At 34.9% G+C, this 16,893-nt stretch overlaps 1 protein-coding gene across 5 annotated transcripts in view; it reads left to right on the top strand.

Annotated features, from left to right (window-relative positions):
* The first annotated feature begins 286 nt into the window (after nucleotides 1–286).
* Nucleotides 287–16,893, top strand: part of LOC120337575 (EF-hand calcium-binding domain-containing protein 5-like) — a 39,948-nt gene continuing 23,341 nt past the window's right edge. For 2 of the 5 annotated variants that reach the window (XM_039405423.2, XM_039405407.2), the window contains exons 1-11: nucleotides 1,221–1,589; nucleotides 3,091–3,303; nucleotides 5,700–5,813; nucleotides 6,166–6,410; nucleotides 7,250–7,352; nucleotides 7,697–7,814; nucleotides 8,096–8,169; nucleotides 10,914–11,042; nucleotides 12,249–12,372; nucleotides 15,792–15,992; nucleotides 16,167–16,295. In XM_039405423.2, the coding sequence (XP_039261357.2) occupies nucleotides 1,371–1,589; nucleotides 3,091–3,303; nucleotides 5,700–5,813; nucleotides 6,166–6,410; nucleotides 7,250–7,352; nucleotides 7,697–7,814; nucleotides 8,096–8,169; nucleotides 10,914–11,042; nucleotides 12,249–12,372; nucleotides 15,792–15,992; nucleotides 16,167–16,295 (1,669 nt within the window). In that variant the 5' untranslated portion in view covers nucleotides 1,221–1,370. Of the gene's footprint in view, nucleotides 424–1,220; nucleotides 1,590–1,675; nucleotides 2,134–3,090; nucleotides 3,304–5,699; nucleotides 5,814–6,165; nucleotides 6,411–7,249; nucleotides 7,353–7,696; nucleotides 7,815–8,095; nucleotides 8,170–10,913; nucleotides 11,043–12,248; nucleotides 12,373–15,791; nucleotides 15,993–16,166; nucleotides 16,296–16,893 lie in introns of those variants that run through there. The other 3 variants (XM_039405446.2, XM_039405414.2, XM_039405454.2) reach the window with 3 other exon arrangements.

Here is a 16,893-nt window from a genome sequence, read left to right as displayed (position 1 = left end):
TGCGGTGGCGAGCGTATTCCTAACGCTTAGCCCGTTGAGCCACACCGCCGCGCCGGCTTTCGCGCCCATCGAATAAATAAGCATGTTCACCTGGGATTCACTGTCTTTTTTATTCAACTCGGAAGCAATTCTGTACCGGTCGAAACGTTTAATCCATTGCTGCCATCCTTCCGGCTTGGAAAAATCCAATGGCTCTGGCGGCGCAACTTGAATCGACGCCATGACACTTTTCCGCAAATGCTTTGAATCTTCTTTTGACTGGTAGTTTTTGCAGCGTTGACACCGTTTTCAATTTGACTTATTCACAATCCAGATCCCACTTCTGACACCATGTCGTGTCCCTTATTATATTGGAGGCAAATAGACACGTTGTTCGTATGAATGGAATAGTCTTTAATCTTAGCAGCAAAACAGTACCATCAGGTAGGATAGGATAGGATTTAGATATTTATCCCGGGGGAGAGGAAAGCCGATAAGACGGCTTATCCATATGGCGAACCACGGCCTCTCGTCCGGTTACCATTCCAAGTCGGGTATGGGATTAGTTTTACTGTATTGTTTGTTTTCGGAAGCATGGACTTGGTGGTGGAAGAAGCCGTAACCGACCAGCGCTTACGTGAACCACCCAACGACGGCGAGGAGTCCAGCAATCCTCTCGCACATAACCATCCCTGCATGGGATTCGAACCTGCGAACCCACGCAGAGTAATTAGAGGTGCGGTGGCGAGCGTATTCCTAACGCTTAGCCCGTTGAGCCACACCGCCGATAAACAACAACCTACTCGAATCCCATTATTACGCGTCTGCGTCGAGTAGACCCAGATTAGACCCGCTATTATTACGTCACAATACTAACATACACAACAGTTATCTATTCAACTTTTCACACTTAGTAATAAATAGATTACCTGCTGACTAGAGAAATCAATTTGAATATAACTGAAGATCCATTCCGTTGTCTATTTTATACTGTACTATACGTACAGCCAACGGAACAATACGAAATAGCCATTTTCAACAGCCAACCAAAACGGAAACGTATAATCCGACTTGCAACTGACAGGAGCCAGCTGGACGTTTTTGTTTTTTTTGCCGTCCAGTAAACAAAGTCACGTGACCCGTGCAAGTCCTCTATATGCTGACCCTGATCTAGATTTAATACCCGTGAACAAATCGTGTCACTATTGTCAGTCAAGAGCTTATCAAACACTATGGAAACGCTGACGCTTCCGGAAGCGTTACCAACACTGAACTACGATCCCACCTCAGCATTCAGGCATTGGCGGATTTGGGTTTTTTGCTCTGTTTGGTTAGTGGCCAGGGAATGAATTTCATATGTTTAAAGTTTTAAAAAGTGATATATAATCACAATGGCTGCTTTCGTCGTTTCATTAAAATCGGAAACGTCTTTGAGTTCACACTTCTACGACTCTTCAAATCCGGGACAAAGCGAAAATGCTTTTATGTCATATGAAAGCGTGAGTGAATCTGAACATTTCCGAATAAAAAGCATTGATGATTATGATGAAGCTGCAAGAATTACATCAAGACATGAGTTGTCTTCTAGACATTCATCAGCATCAAGTAGGGTAAGTCATAAGTACAATCTCGGACTCATGTGGGATGACAGCATGTCTGCATGTGGGATGAAAATGTGGACTCATGAGGTACAAGTACTTCTAGTGGGTGTAGCATAATGATTTTTGCATATAACATTCCTAACCCCCACCTGAGTACATATACGATTGTACGACCATCTGTATACTTTGGAGGGCCTTCGCAGTGATGTAATTTTCCGATGACGTCCCGTAGTCAGCTGGGGGTTAGGAATGACATATGCAAAAATTGTTCAGCCAGGCTAACTAAAAGTACTTGCGGGCATGTACTTCAGGAGACCCAAATATGTTATGTAAATAACTTATATGAGAGATACAGGACTGACTGCGGGACCTATCTTTAAAAAAATTTGTCAAAAATAAATAAATAAGAGGTATAATGAGCTAAAACTATGCATCTGACAGCCTGACTACTGGACTAGAGTAATAGAGTGTAGAGCTTTTAAACATCTTCAGAGTTTTGTCTCTATACTCTTAAAGAAGAAGACTTTTGAAATTTGTTTTTATCATTTCATTGGTAATATATAGTTTTGCAGTCACTGCAATTTATATAAAAACAAGATTTCAAACTGTCTAGTAACATAATTATCATGATTAAATTGTACTTAATCCAATTATAATTAATTGTATTGCCTCTATATTCCTAAATTCTTCCATGTGAGTCTTCTTCATACATATGTCATTTTGTAGTCTTGATGCAGAATATAGATTATAACAGCCCTGATATGCTAAGACATTAATTGCATTGTTTAGGGAATTAATAGTTGCGAAATAGACAAACCACATGTTCTTCAGTTACCAGGATAAGATAGGATTTACATATTTATCCCGGGGGAGAGGAAAGCCGATAAGAGGGCTTAACCATATGGCGAACCACGGCCTCTCGTCCGGTTACCATTCCAAGTCGGGTATGGGATTAGTTAGTTATTTGTTTTCGGAAGCATGGACTTGATGGTGGAGGAAGCCGTAACCAACCAGTGGTTACGTATACCACCCAACAGCGGCGAGGAGTCCAGCAATTCTCTCGCACATAACCATCCCTGCATGTGATTCGAACCTACGAACCCACGCAGAGTAATCAGAGGTGCGGTGGCAGTGTATTCCTAACGCTTAGCAAGATGAGCCACACCGCCGCGCCACTGGCACCAGTCTGCCAGTTATTTGTTTCAGATGCATGGACTTGATGGTGGAAGAATCTGTATCCAACTAATATTACTCTACAGTGGTGTAGAGTCCACATCGAATAGAGCAATCCTCTCTCACACATTTTTATCCCCCATAAAATTCAAACTTGCAAATCCTGCAAGGTAATCAGAGGTGTATATTCCTAACGGCTAGAATGGCGCACCATAAATGGAAGTTAACAGTAGTAGTCCACTCTGGAGTTGGTATGCACCATATTGAAATAAAATCATTTTATGAGGTGGGAGGAAAAAATTTTTTTAATTCTTATTGTTCCTAATATTTTTGTCAGGGAACATCGAGAATTTACCATGAACGAGATTCAGTTGGTGAAATTGATTCCATAAAACGTGAATATCATCTACCGACGCCGATCAGAAATAATATTGAAAAGATGAAACGGCAGAGAGAATATCTTGTTGAACAAAGACTGTTTGCTAATATGAAAGAGAAGAAAAGGCGAAAGCAAGAGAAATTACAATATGCACAAGCATTAGAACGAAAGGTATTGTCTATGAAGTTATTCAGACAACCTATAAGTAAGGGTGAAATTTACAAAAGCATGATGTCATAATCAGAAATGTGATGCTGTGATATCTTTCAAGATTGAAGGAGAGTTACATGGTCTAATGCAGGGTGGTCCAAGGTTGTTGCCTTCGCGGCCCACTAAATTATTTTTGCATTGTTCGCGGGCCACAATAGCGTCAGAAATATGTAAACAACAAAAACTTTCATTGTGCAAACAATTGATCATTGTTTGTCATTTATCAAGCTAAATCATACAAAATACGCCAGAAAAATCACTGAAACATGCAAAAGTTTTGCTATATCTACATTTAATGTAAGATTTCAAATTCTTCATAACGGAGAAAGTGATCCCGCAAATGTAAGTACTCTCGAACATCGCTGGGGTTCTCAGAGCAAAATTCCCTCAAAATTTGGAAATGCTCATTGCTCACATGATAGCAAAATGTCGTTTTAGATTATATTTGTCATAACTGCTGAATGATTGATTATCATATTTTACCAAATGTAAGGTACAGGAGAGGAATTACTAATTTTTCTGAAATATTAGAGGCAATTTTTGTAATACTGTTTAGGCTGGCTGCAAAACATCACCGGAACTAATTGTATTCTCAAGTCATAACATTAATATTTAGTTATTAAATTTAGTTATTATAACTTTTGGGATATATTTGCAACCAAATAGATAGAAAGCCAGTGAACAATTTGGACTACCCAATCACACTCAAATCAACTTCGCTAGTTGCTTCAGCTAGCCGTGACACTAGTCAATTCAGTGACATTAGTGATGTAACAAGATGTCAAAACGATTTTCTGTTATTTTTATGACAATATAATACCAAATGCGATTTTTTGATTACCCTTCAGCAAAGGCGACGCGGGCCACAGATAATGACGCTACGGGCCACATGTGGCCCGGGGGCCTGGGTTTGGACCACCCTGGTCTAATGTGTTATCATTTTTTATAATCCAGGAATTCAGCCCATTGTTATTTTATCAAATTTTCACTTATTTTACTCATTAATACGACTGCTGTTTACCAAGATATTATAAAATAGCTTCAATTCTGATTCTGAATACATGAAACCAGTGCATAAGGCAAGGCTGCCCAACCTGCGGCAGACTTTTTATGTTTTTTTACCATGTTATATATCAATATATATAGGGTTAAGTACGTTTCTGATTTTGGTGTGATTATTCCTGCCATCTATCTACATTCAAATGCCGGTTCCTATTATTACGTATGTGTCAAGTCTTGCACCCTGGTGAACATCGACGTCGGTTTTTTTTGTTTATTTCTCGCAGAACCGAGGGTTCCGTTCGACGAACTCGAAAGATATTGTGCGATCACTGAGGACGAACGCTGAGCGCAATTATAGGAATGAATTTGGAGCCTAAATTTGCGAATTAATTTCATTTCGATTGTTTTCTTCCGTGTCTGCTTTGATCGTCTTTATCGCCAGCGTAAAATAAAATGTCAACAATATCATGGGTACTTGGTCCCCGGACTCGTTGTCTTTTTATGTTTGTACTTTTATTCATGGTATGTTCGCGTTAAAAAAGATTTTGAAAATGTCGTCATTGCATATTCGTCAATAATTCTGATGAAATTGACGTAATGGCATTGCTACTAATTAGTCACAAATCAGTATTTATCGACTATTCGTTCAGAAATCTTCGTTATGTTACTTCATTAGATACTTGTATTGGTGTTTCGATTTTTACGAAACGGTCCACTAAAACTTGATATTGCCGCGACATTGACGCACATTATGCTTAATTTAAACATTAAAGCAGTATCTTAGCTACTGAAAATGAATGAGTAAAAACACTATAACGCAAATAAAACACTCAACTTTGACGTGATGTGTGTGTTTCTTGCGTGGTCGCCAAAAACCGCAAGTGTGTTGTGTATTGAATCATTCTTTAATTCGGCCGCCCGAGAGTGTTATGTCCACGCTCCGTTTACCAGATATTCGAATAGTAAACCGCTATTCTAATATTCGAATAATTTGTCAGCCCTACCCAGTAACCAGAAGCAATTACCGTAATAATTTGATTGATTTCATGTTAATAAACTCGCCTTTTATGTATTATGTAATTACCTACACTAAAATCAGGACTTATCTGGTATTAATGTTAGGTACAAACGTTTGCGGCCTGCGACCGATTTCGTCACGTGAAAGTGGCCCGCGAGACGAAAAAAGTTGGGCAGGCTTGCATAAGGTAAAAATAACCTTATTAAATACCGGTACTTATTATTAATATTATTGAAGTAGCATTACCTACCGGTACCTGGTATTGTGGCCTGGAAAAAAATCTGTAATTTTGAGTTACCTTATTGATAATTGTGAAATATCTTCAATACTTTATCAGCTTCCAATGGATGTTCTTGCAGAAGAATGGTTTAGCAGTGATGAGAAATCAGCTGAAATAAGAGTCTATTTGATTGAAAATTTGATGCCGACACTTATATTGGGACTTGAAAAAGTGAGTTTACAGCAGATCAAAATGATATTACCTATTGCTGGTTCAACAAATTACTACCTTGCATAATGAGATGTTATCAATTCTGTGACCAAAATCTAATAAAAGCCAAATTTATATGAGAAAACTGACAAATTTGTTTTTGCGTAAACTGTGACAAGTGTCCAATCGAGTTCGTAATTTTTTAACATACTGTTTAATGATGTTCTAGATTTTAATTGAAATTGAGATTACATGTATTCCTTTAATCATTAACGTCTTCATAATTTTAAGATTTTCACTATTTGACATTTTCATCATCTTCATTTAAATCTCATCTCATGAAATTATGATGGTCTCTAATAATCTATCACAGGTATTACTTGAAGCTGAAAAACGAAATCTTATAGAAAAAGACAACATTGGCAGTGAAAGTGCTGATCCTGGTGGCAATTATCTTCTGCCCAGGCCTACATTTAACCCCATCAACTCATTGGCTCAATATCTTATGAGAAACAACCCAAAATTTAGCAACTTTCCCGAAGCATCTCCTTATGCCAGAGGACTACGATCTGTGGCAGAAGACTTGAAACGCCAAGTTTTCGATTTGAAAAATAACAGGTTTGAGAAGACAGTTAGAAAAGAAATTTTCTTACATGCAGTGAAGTAAACAATCCCTTTTTGCTGTTAAAAATTTTGTAGTATTTTACTTCGAAGTACCGGTATATGGAATCATGATGTTTAAAATTGATTGAATGCGGCGGTGTGGCTCAACGGGCTAAGCGTTAGGAATACGCTCGCCACCGCACCTCTAATTACTCTGCGTGGGTTCGCAGGTTCGAATCCCATGTAGGGATGGTTATGTGCGAGAGGATTGCTGGACTCCTCGCCGTCGTTGGGTGGTTCACGTAACCGCTGGTCGGTTACGGCTTCCTCCACCACCAAGTCCATGCTTCCGAAAACAAACAATATAACTAATCCCATACCCGACTTGGAATGGTAATCGGACGAGAGGCCGTGGTTCGCCATATGGATAAGCCGTCTTATCGGCTTTCCTCTCCCCCGGGATAAATATGTAAATCCTATCCTATCCTAATCAAATTAGGTAAATTTTATATTCCAATTTCTAATTTTTCTATTTTTCTAATAATTTAGAATATGTTAGTTTCGTTTGAAGAAATAAATATATTGAGCAATTAAAGTATGTGCTAAAAGGTTTTCTCATGTGTTTTGTGAAATATGTAAAAGTTTATGTACCAACCATAGATGGCCAGAATTGAATGATTTACTATTCCGCTATTCCTGATACATTTAATGGAATAATAATCTTAAATATGAATATCTAATATATTTTAACTTGGGCCAGGTTCAACATTCATTAAATAGGGCAGAAAAGTAAACATTGCAGGAATACCAACACTGGTTTTGGTCTGTCATATATGCATACATGGTTTTAACAGAGTTGCAGAGTTGAGAGAAGAAGCCAGAACAAAGCGTAAAGAATTGGAAGAATCGGAAACAAGAAAGATTGAAGAAGAAATGAAACGAAAGAGTTTAATGAGGGTAACAATTCTTCATAACCTAAATCAATTAATTTTTTGGATTCTTTTTGATTAATTTGTTGAATATTTTTGATTCTCTTATCTTATGATTCACAAGACGTAGCTCCATCATAATTTTAGGTTGTGTTTTTTTGAATTTTTTCATCAGGTGTTCTACATTTTGGTCGAAACAATATTTAAGACAAACATTTTAGTTACCAATATGAGAGGAACTGCTGATAGGAGTACAGAAGTCTATCTGTTTAGCATATATTCTAAAGAATACATAGACTTTTGGGTATTGGGTTTGAACTAAGTTTTTTTCCATGATGTCCTTTAAAATTGTTTTAATTACATCATTTTCAGAAACAATTTGAAATGTGGTTACTTGATGAAACACAGAAGCTACATTTACAATTGATACAGAATGCTTTATACTCCTATATGGAAATTTCAGCTCATTTATCATCTCAACCAGAGAGTGGTGAGACACATGTTTTTTTTTAAGTTAAATGCTCTCAAGTTTCATGAAGAATGCTTATAAGACTTCAACATCTTTTGAACTAAATGTCTCTGCATGATTCAATGTCAAATGATGGTAATGCTATGTAAAGGTAAATTGAACTGAATTTTATGCAGAACTAGTTGGATCATACAAATTTCATATTTTTCAATTACTTGTTTCAGTTTGGATTTTTATTTATTGATAAATAATATGTTATAAGATTATTTCGATGCAATTTTGATGATAAATATTTGTTTTAGTTGTGAAATACAGCAAGGAATTGGAACCAACTGATGAAACTGGATTAAGCGTAGATGAAGAAGAATTTGTTGAGGTTATTTTGTTTCCTCTTATTGTTTGTTTCTTACTATTTTATTGAAAAGAGAGGGGGGAATAACATTAAAGAAATCTGAAAGAATTTGATTTAAAAAATGATTGCTGAAAACTTTTGTAATTTTTATGATACTGTGTTATCGAAACCAACGTTTGTTGAAAATTAGCCTAATCAAAAAGGGTATATTTTTTTTCTCAAAATCCATGAGATAAATTTGCTGCAATGAATCTATGTGAAACATGCTAAACTCAAGTGTCTTTTGCAATTTAAAAAAAATTCCATCCAAATGCTTACTGGAAATGCTAGTCTCATTGGAAAAGTTATATTTTGTGTAAGCTTCTAATACAAAACTATCATTATGTTGGAACAGTGAGCAGAGCAATGCCTATTTTTCATCAGTTTGTTGTGATTATTTTTTCATTTTATTTTAATTTTTATGAAAACTCAGAAAGTAGGTAAGATAAAACAAAAGTTTAAACAAGAAAGTATAGAATATAGAAAAATTTATATTTTGTTAATTTGGCACCCATGCCAATACAGATGCAATTATTCCTGGTTTATTTCTACTAATAGTTAATTTAATAAGGTACATATCAAAGACGCAAACACTAACAAAATAAATAAATAAATAAGCAAAGTAAATATAAATATATCAATGTCAGCAAAACTACATCTAAATGTTAAATTTGTTGTAATGTAATTCATCTAGGGCACATACACGGTTTCCTACAAGAGTATCTCCAAAAAATTCTCGTAAACATCATAATTTAGTTCAAATGTTGGCCTGTGAAAAAAATATAAAAGTAATAGCTTTGTAGTGACCTCTTCCAACGTATATACTGATTATTTGAAGCCAATAGGTGCAGTAATTGATAAGAAAATCTAAGGCAAAGTAATACTTGGGTACAGTTTGTGTTCAACAATTTAAGTAACCACAAGACGGAAGTTGTAGAATCCTAAATAGCTCATCACAAAAATGATCTGGGAATTGAATAATGAATTCAATAGGAGATGAACAAAATAAACAATGTTCATTCTAATTTTCTGCATTATAAATTCATTGCCTATGATTACAAATTTTGATCATGCTCTCTTTTAAACTGAATTTAAATATTCTATATTCAGAATTATAGTATATTTTATTGGAATACATTTGGAATTGTAAATTATTCTATTTTGGGCATACATGTTCAGAACAATTTTGGAACCATGTTGAATTTGTTATTTTTTTATCACAATATTATAGACGCTTTTGTCTCAGTGTGACAGTCAATAGTTTCATGTATACATGAACAAAAGGTTCTGCTTGTAATCTAATATGATCAAAACATTATCATACAATAGTCAGTATATCCATAATGGGTGGCAAAATTCTAAAGAATTATCTATTTAAAAATGTTCAAGATTGTCAAAATACATGTTTATGACTGGGATTTAAATTATATAATTCTGAAATTAAAGGTAAAATTTTAAAAATATTTCCAATAATAACCGTAATATTGAATATTAATTCTTGCTGAATATATAAGCTTTTAGGTATCATTTTAAAATTTTCATTAATTTCGTGAATATTTGATCGGAATATCTCTTAACCCTGTGGTTCTCAAAGTGGGGGGTCGTGACGCCTAAGTGCGTCGTTTTAATTTTGCTTGGGTGTTGCAAAACTTATTTCTTTTGCGGACTTGTACCTGTTTTGCGGTGGGTGGAAAAATTCGAAATATAAAATTGCACTGCCGACATGTACAAGCGTATATGATACTGAACAAAAAAAGTCTGAAAAGAAAATTTGCAAGTATGATGAAATCTACATGAAATTTGCATCGTTCAATTTACGTGTAAAAAAGATTCGTGGTTTTTTGTTGCAACTGGGGATGCGATGTTACTCAATGCCGTTTAGGTTAATTAGATATCACTTTCACTGGCCAAAATCTTGCTACAAAGAACACATTGCAACTTTTCTTTGCCATTTTGTTGAACGGAATCGGAAATAAAATAGATTTAAATTCTGAAAATTTAATGAGTCTTGGGATTTCCCTGGATAAAGATTATCTTTTTTTGATAGGTTCTATGACAATTGTAAAAAGTACACCAATCACACTATATGAGATTTCACTGATTTTTCTCGAGTTTTGTTTGTTTGTTTGAATAAAACTCATTGCACGATAGGTCTTTAATTGAAGGGTATTAAGACGTTTTTCATGGGGAGTCGCAACTTGAGCATATTTTTTCGAGGGCGTCACAATACAAAGAAGATTGAGAACCCCTGTTTGAGAACCTAATAAATCTGCAATCTAATATAGTTTTATTATTTCAGTCAATACAAACTTTAGTACATCCCACATTTATAAGTTTACCTAGTCACTATCTGAAAATAAATTACAGAAATACTTCGATGTATCTTGTATATTGTAGGGTGGTAATTTGTCTGAGCACTGGTCATATTGGTTTAATTATATGAACAGAAACCTAGTTATTTAGTTGCAGTAAAATATATTTTTTCAAGAAAATATTTCATATATGTTAGGTAGGGATGTATGTTCTTTTATCAATTGCCGCCCACTTTTATATATGGAGTACTACAGTCATAAGTGAGATTGGGTGTTCTTCTTTCCTAATATACCTCAGTTACAGTTACTAGTGCCTTAACTAAAATATTAAAATTTGAACAAATTCGCTAAATATATATTTGAGTCAAGTCTTCGTATAACTTTCGGCCATTTTATGAAATAATATTTATTATTCAGTATTTGGAAGAGCATTTAAAGGAATTGGCTCCAGCAGAATTCAATAATGTACTCAGACATCTAAATCAGTGTGCACTTGCATTTCGTAAAACATTTGAACATGAGAGATGGAACACTATGTTTTATAAGGTGTGTAATATTTTTTTCTAAGAATTCGACCGACTTATTTCTAGTAAATTTCCAACAACAGCAGTAGGTAGATATCATTTAATCATGAATTTTTCATCAAATTTGGTGTATATTGGACACCAAATACCAGTTTTAAAATATCTTGAAATAAAATAATTTTATTGAACAATGCATCATACTATGTAGATCAGTGCTCTTCAACAGGGGTTCCGCGGACCCTTAGGGTTACGCAATACATGCAGTGGGGTTCGGTGAGTTTATAGGGTTCCTTAGAGGTTCTGCGTTTTTCAGGGAAAATCATTCCTTGCTTCGGCATGTTGATGCGTCATTATAAATTTTCTTAGACAACCGTGTCTCATTCAAACTCCAAGTAGGCCAGTTCGTTTAACAGGAAGTTTAGTCACAGTGCAGTTAATAGACAAAACAGAAAAATTTTCGGTTGCGTCACTTTAGTCGTTGTTATGCAACTAACTGTTAGTTACTAACAAGTCGCTATTGTTGCAAAGTATGTAGATATTGCTCGAGACTAGAGAGAGTAGATACTACAAACTAGAGTTGTTGTTCAGCTTTTCTTGGAATATAGTAAAAATAGTGTGAAACCCAACTTTTTAATATTTAGTCAATACAGGTGATGCAAAATGGTATATTTTCTCATGTGAGGCGAGATAATAACAACGGTGAAGGTCAGGACGGCAATGGGCAAAGTAGTTCAAATGCAAAAAGAGGCATTTTCTGCTTCAACAACTATTAAAAACAAAAAAGAAGTTGTTTAAAGAGTGTAGACATGAGTCGGAGAATTGCATTGAGCGCCGTGAAGCCACAATTCAAGAAGATTGCAGAGGAAATGCAAGAACAACCTGGTCATTGAATTTCACGCTTGTTACCTTCTTTCAGTTTCGTTGTTGAAGTAGAAATATTTGAATTACAAATATTTCTTGTTACGAGTATTTTTTTTTTTTTTTCAATTTTGTTAATTGGGGTTCCATAAAAAACGATAAATTATATCAGGGGTTCCACATTAACAAAAAGATTGAAGAGCACTGATGTAGATGAAGTAGAGAAAGTATGGGTGATCTGGATATATAATATGAAATTCATACTGTTATACTTGGGAGAGAGAAGCCATTTTTTCGTTTAATACTGATAATAGATAACATTGCTATAATAATATTTTTCATTTATATCAAATAATTTTACTTTTTTCAGTTGTTTGAAAATTTAGACACAGAGCAGACAGGTTATATTGATCGACATAGAATTTTACATTTACTTGAAAAATTTTGGGATCAAGTGAAGGACAGTCAACATGAATTAAGGAATCCAAGAAAATGTGTGAATATTGATGACTTTACTTTTTTAATTGTTTCGATTGATCACTTTTACATATAAATATAAAATATTGTTTATGTTGTTATTAGTTATATCAATTTTATCCAGGGTCTTAAAACAAATATTGGATATTTGAAATATCGTGCAAGGGTGAATATTTCAGTGTAATTTCATCCGAAAATTTGGCATTTTGAGCTTTTGATATTCAATATCATTAACATTTATATTGATTTGTGAATATCTTATCTATTGAGCTATATTTATTTTTAGTTGTATTCGGTATAGTCAATTATTGTTCTGACCAGTGTTAACTCTAAGGAAATTATGAGTGCGAAAGTGCTTCGCAGTTGAAAAAAAAAGTGCGAAAGTGCTTTTGCCGATTTTAGCAAGTTAGGTGCCCTAGTTTCTGTTTAAATTCTTTTTAAACAGGGTAGATACTCGAAAAAGCGCTTCTTTGGTTTATATTGCGAATTAAAGAGGTGCCTTTCTATTAACCGAGTTGAGTTTCGTTTAAACCCTTGTTCAAAACAAGCGAATTCATGGGAAACAAAGGACACCTGGTAAGCACACCTACCGCGAACAAAACTTCGTGCAATCAAACCAACTGTGTCAGTTGCGAACGGTACTCCTTTCCGTAAACAGCAATGCCTCACACATTTTTGTTACTCCTTCCATCCAACAGACAGCGATTAATACACACAGCAATCAATATTAGTTACTACCGGCCATAGCCAGAGAGGTGGTCATTTGTACAAAGCACGTGCTAATTAGCATCTCTGGTCACCGATATGGATCGATGTCATGTTTCTTCATCCTATTTTTTCTTTGAAAGATTACACAAATTCACTATGAAAGTCGGCATCCCGCTATTTTGAGCGATAGGTTGACCTACTTTACAATTCAATAACAGTCATAAAAGGACAGTTATACGCTAATTTAAGACCTTCTCTTCAACTCCCTACACAATTTTTTCCATTAATCCAAATCACGGTGCATTAAAACGCAAGATCAAATTTATTAACATTAATTTCGAAGTAAGAGTTACGGGAAAGAATTCACCTACGACTGTCGCTAACAGACGGAAACGATAAATATGAGAAATCTTTCGGTTGTGGTGTTTTTTCTTTCTGCGCCTATCACATCTGTTCAATTCAAGCGCTTCGAAGCCGTTTTTTACGTTTAGAAACGCCAAACCAGATAAAGTAAGACAGGTAAATAATGTATTCTATGGAAATTTCGAGAGATTTTAGGCGGAAATATTATTTTGAACATGTAGAAATGCCAATTTTTTTAATCAGTATATTTAATTCAAAGCAACATTGAATATTCACGCAATGACGATTTTGCAAAGTGTTTTATTTATTATTTAATACGAAAATAACACAGAAACGATAGAAATTAGAATCATAAAAAGTCAGCTATTGTTAGCTTTATAAATATTTTCATCACATGGTCAGTAATGATAATATTGTTCGCTAAGAACTAGGGCCGTAATTTACAAACTGTTATCGAACCAGATGATGAGATCAAAATAAAATTAAAATGTTTTATGAATTCACTACCTAATAGTGTCTTTAACATTTTCGCCCATGTGAACTCATAGTTTGGCTTGAAATATAAAAATAACTTCAATGTCCGCCGCTGCGTGAGAATTATTACTTGTGAAAAAAGTGCTTTAAAATATAGTGCAACAGTAGATAGGATGTCGGCCGTTGAAACAGTCGCCGTGACAAAAATAATCCGCGATTGTGACAAAATTAGGAAGTAAAAACTCCGCCTTGTTACCGAGTTTTCGGTCTTAGGGAGTTTCTGTTAAATAAAACTAAATATTCAAATTAATCCGATTTTGCCTATCTCTAAGCATGTGTAGGTAAATACTCATAGAATGACAATAAAAAGATTAACATTGATTACCACGAGTATAGTTTCACACATTCCATGCACATTCATTCAATTGATGTTTTTGTGCATATAAACGATTATAACACCATTGATACCCGCGAGTTTTACTTTTCTCTTGAAATTAATTTTCACTATTTTTATTGTTTTATTTCTCACATTTGTTTCTCTCCGGAAATACCTCATTTATGAAAAAAAATACACTACGTGGTTACAACTGATTGCGAATTAAATAATGGTCGAAGATTAGCAAGTATATTCTTGAAATAGGCATACCAAATCTTCACCAAACGACTACAGAGGGTGGCGAGATACACGAAACTCTGAAATGTATTTAACAGACGTCTTACGGAGTTGAAAATTGTACGATTAAGCACTTACCGGTATTTAATTTTACCGTAAGACCCCCGTTGGAAAAATCCTGGCTGAGCGCCTCAAGTTCCTTGACTTTCTTTTTGGTAAGTTGGTTACTCGATTACACTATAATATTATTATTATAAACCTTTTTGAGCATCCCGGACAATTTCTAATTTGAAATAAATGAAAACCCAACAAGAACATATCATAATTAATACACAGATGTAAAATATAAACATTCATTAAAAATGTTGTTATTTAAGGAAGACAACATGATCGTAAAATTCCGCCCGATGTTGGCCAGTGAGATGATAAATAAATGCTTCCCGTATATTCGATCAATCAACTTAACTTTAGCAAATCGTTGTTCTGCAAATAGCAGGGGTGCAAAATATTTCCGTCCAGTGATATGCTCACAAATATTGCTTTTGACATACGTGGTTACAATAAAATGACTGTTAATACGACCTATGTATTTGGTGATTTCGCAAATCTGTGAGATGCCGCTGGAAGTTTCCTCTAATTCAAAAAACAATGGCCTAGGTTTAATGCCGTATCGGGTATCAGAACTTTCTGAATGGCTCCAATAAATTCACTAAGGAAGAAACAAATCCTGTCAAACTTGCACTAGAAAACCGTGTACTTTGGTCACAATTCATCGATGTCATTGACAGTCACATGACCACTCTCGTTTGAAGAAACGCACTGCGTTGTATTCGGACATCTGGTTTCAACAACGCCGCCAACTGTTTTTGCGGGAGAAGCGGAATCGGTGTGCTTGTATAATAATCATATTATAAACAAGAATTTTGCCGTAAATGCGAAAGCTTTATCTCATATGTCTGCACCACATAGGTTAGAATTCTAGCAAATATCATTATGTAATGCAAAATTGGGTTTCGAAAGTACTAGTAGTCAACTTGTTTGTCAACTTCATACTCGCACGAAAATAATTGTCAACTTTGAAATTTTCCCCTTCAAAATCGGAAAAAAGTGCTATTTCGCAGTCCCTAAAAAAAGTTGCGAAAGTGCTTCTCACTTTTCGCAAAAAAGTACGCTAATAGTGAACACTGGTTCTGACCATCCCTGCATGTAGTACATCTTCATGTCAATCAACTACTTGTTTGACAATGTTCAGAAGGTTATTGAGAATTTTTCTTACAGGGCCTGTAATTGAACTTGAAGAACTTGATGATTTATTTCCTGAGTCTGATGATGAAAATGAAAGTGAGAGCATTAAAGTGTCTACGCAAGAAGAGGAGGAAGAAAATGAGGAGAGGAAGAATCTTCCCTCGAATGAAGTTTCTCCTATTGTCACAGAGACAGAAGTGCAGAAATCTGTTGAAGAAGGAGAAGAGAGCAAAAGTTAGTTTAGCTATGACTTTGAAAATTATTGAAAAACTTATTAAATAGTTTGGCATTTTAGATTTCTCAAAAATTCATTTAGATTTTGAACAATTTAAAGTCTACTTAGTTATGCAGGTTTAACCCTGACTCATTATAAGATTTGATTGAATGTAAAATACTGGAAAATCTTAGCAGAACCAAGCCCTACTGAAAATGCAGCTGAATCTGAATCGGAACAGGTAGTCGAAGGTAATACGATTGATACTGAAGTCAAAGAAGAAGATCAGAAAGCTGGGGAAAAAGCTGATGATATAATTTCAGGTTCATACATTTATGTCACGTATTTACGGTAGTTGTTTTTTGTCAGTTGAGAAATAAAGAGCTACGTCGTTAGTAGTTTTAACTTTAAATTTACATGGAAAATTACACCTGACTTTTTATGAGGTGTTTCCCACCTACCTAGGGTTAGTCCGGATACCTATAATTTTACTATTCGGATAATGGATATATCTGGTTATTCCGTATTTTACCTATCCGGTTGACCGGAACTGGTTTATTCCATCATGAAATGCGTTCCTTCAATACACGCAACAACTAAAAGCCATATCCGAAAAAAGCAACAAACTCACACCAACACATCCAATGATTTTCAACTGAATTCGTTTAAGTTAGTCATGCTTATACTGTACCTCCAGTTCCAATCTAACTTTATAAAGCGAATGAGCTCTTCTATAACGCAAATACGCAATAATCACATTTGTTCTGCGTGTTCTGTGATGTAAAAGTGAAGTTCACTCCATAATTTTACGGATGGCTAACATTAGGGATGTCCCTATCGTTCCGTTTTCGTTTAGAGCTGTATTCGAATAGCTTTTTCCAATTTCGATTAATCGTAATTTATGGTGTACAAAACTTGCAA

This window comes from Styela clava, chromosome 1 (assembly GCF_964204865.1).
Source record: "Styela clava chromosome 1, kaStyClav1.hap1.2, whole genome shotgun sequence".
Classification (NCBI taxonomy): domain Eukaryota; kingdom Metazoa; phylum Chordata; class Ascidiacea; order Stolidobranchia; family Styelidae; genus Styela; species Styela clava.
This window is presented reverse-complemented; position numbering and strand designations above follow the sequence as displayed.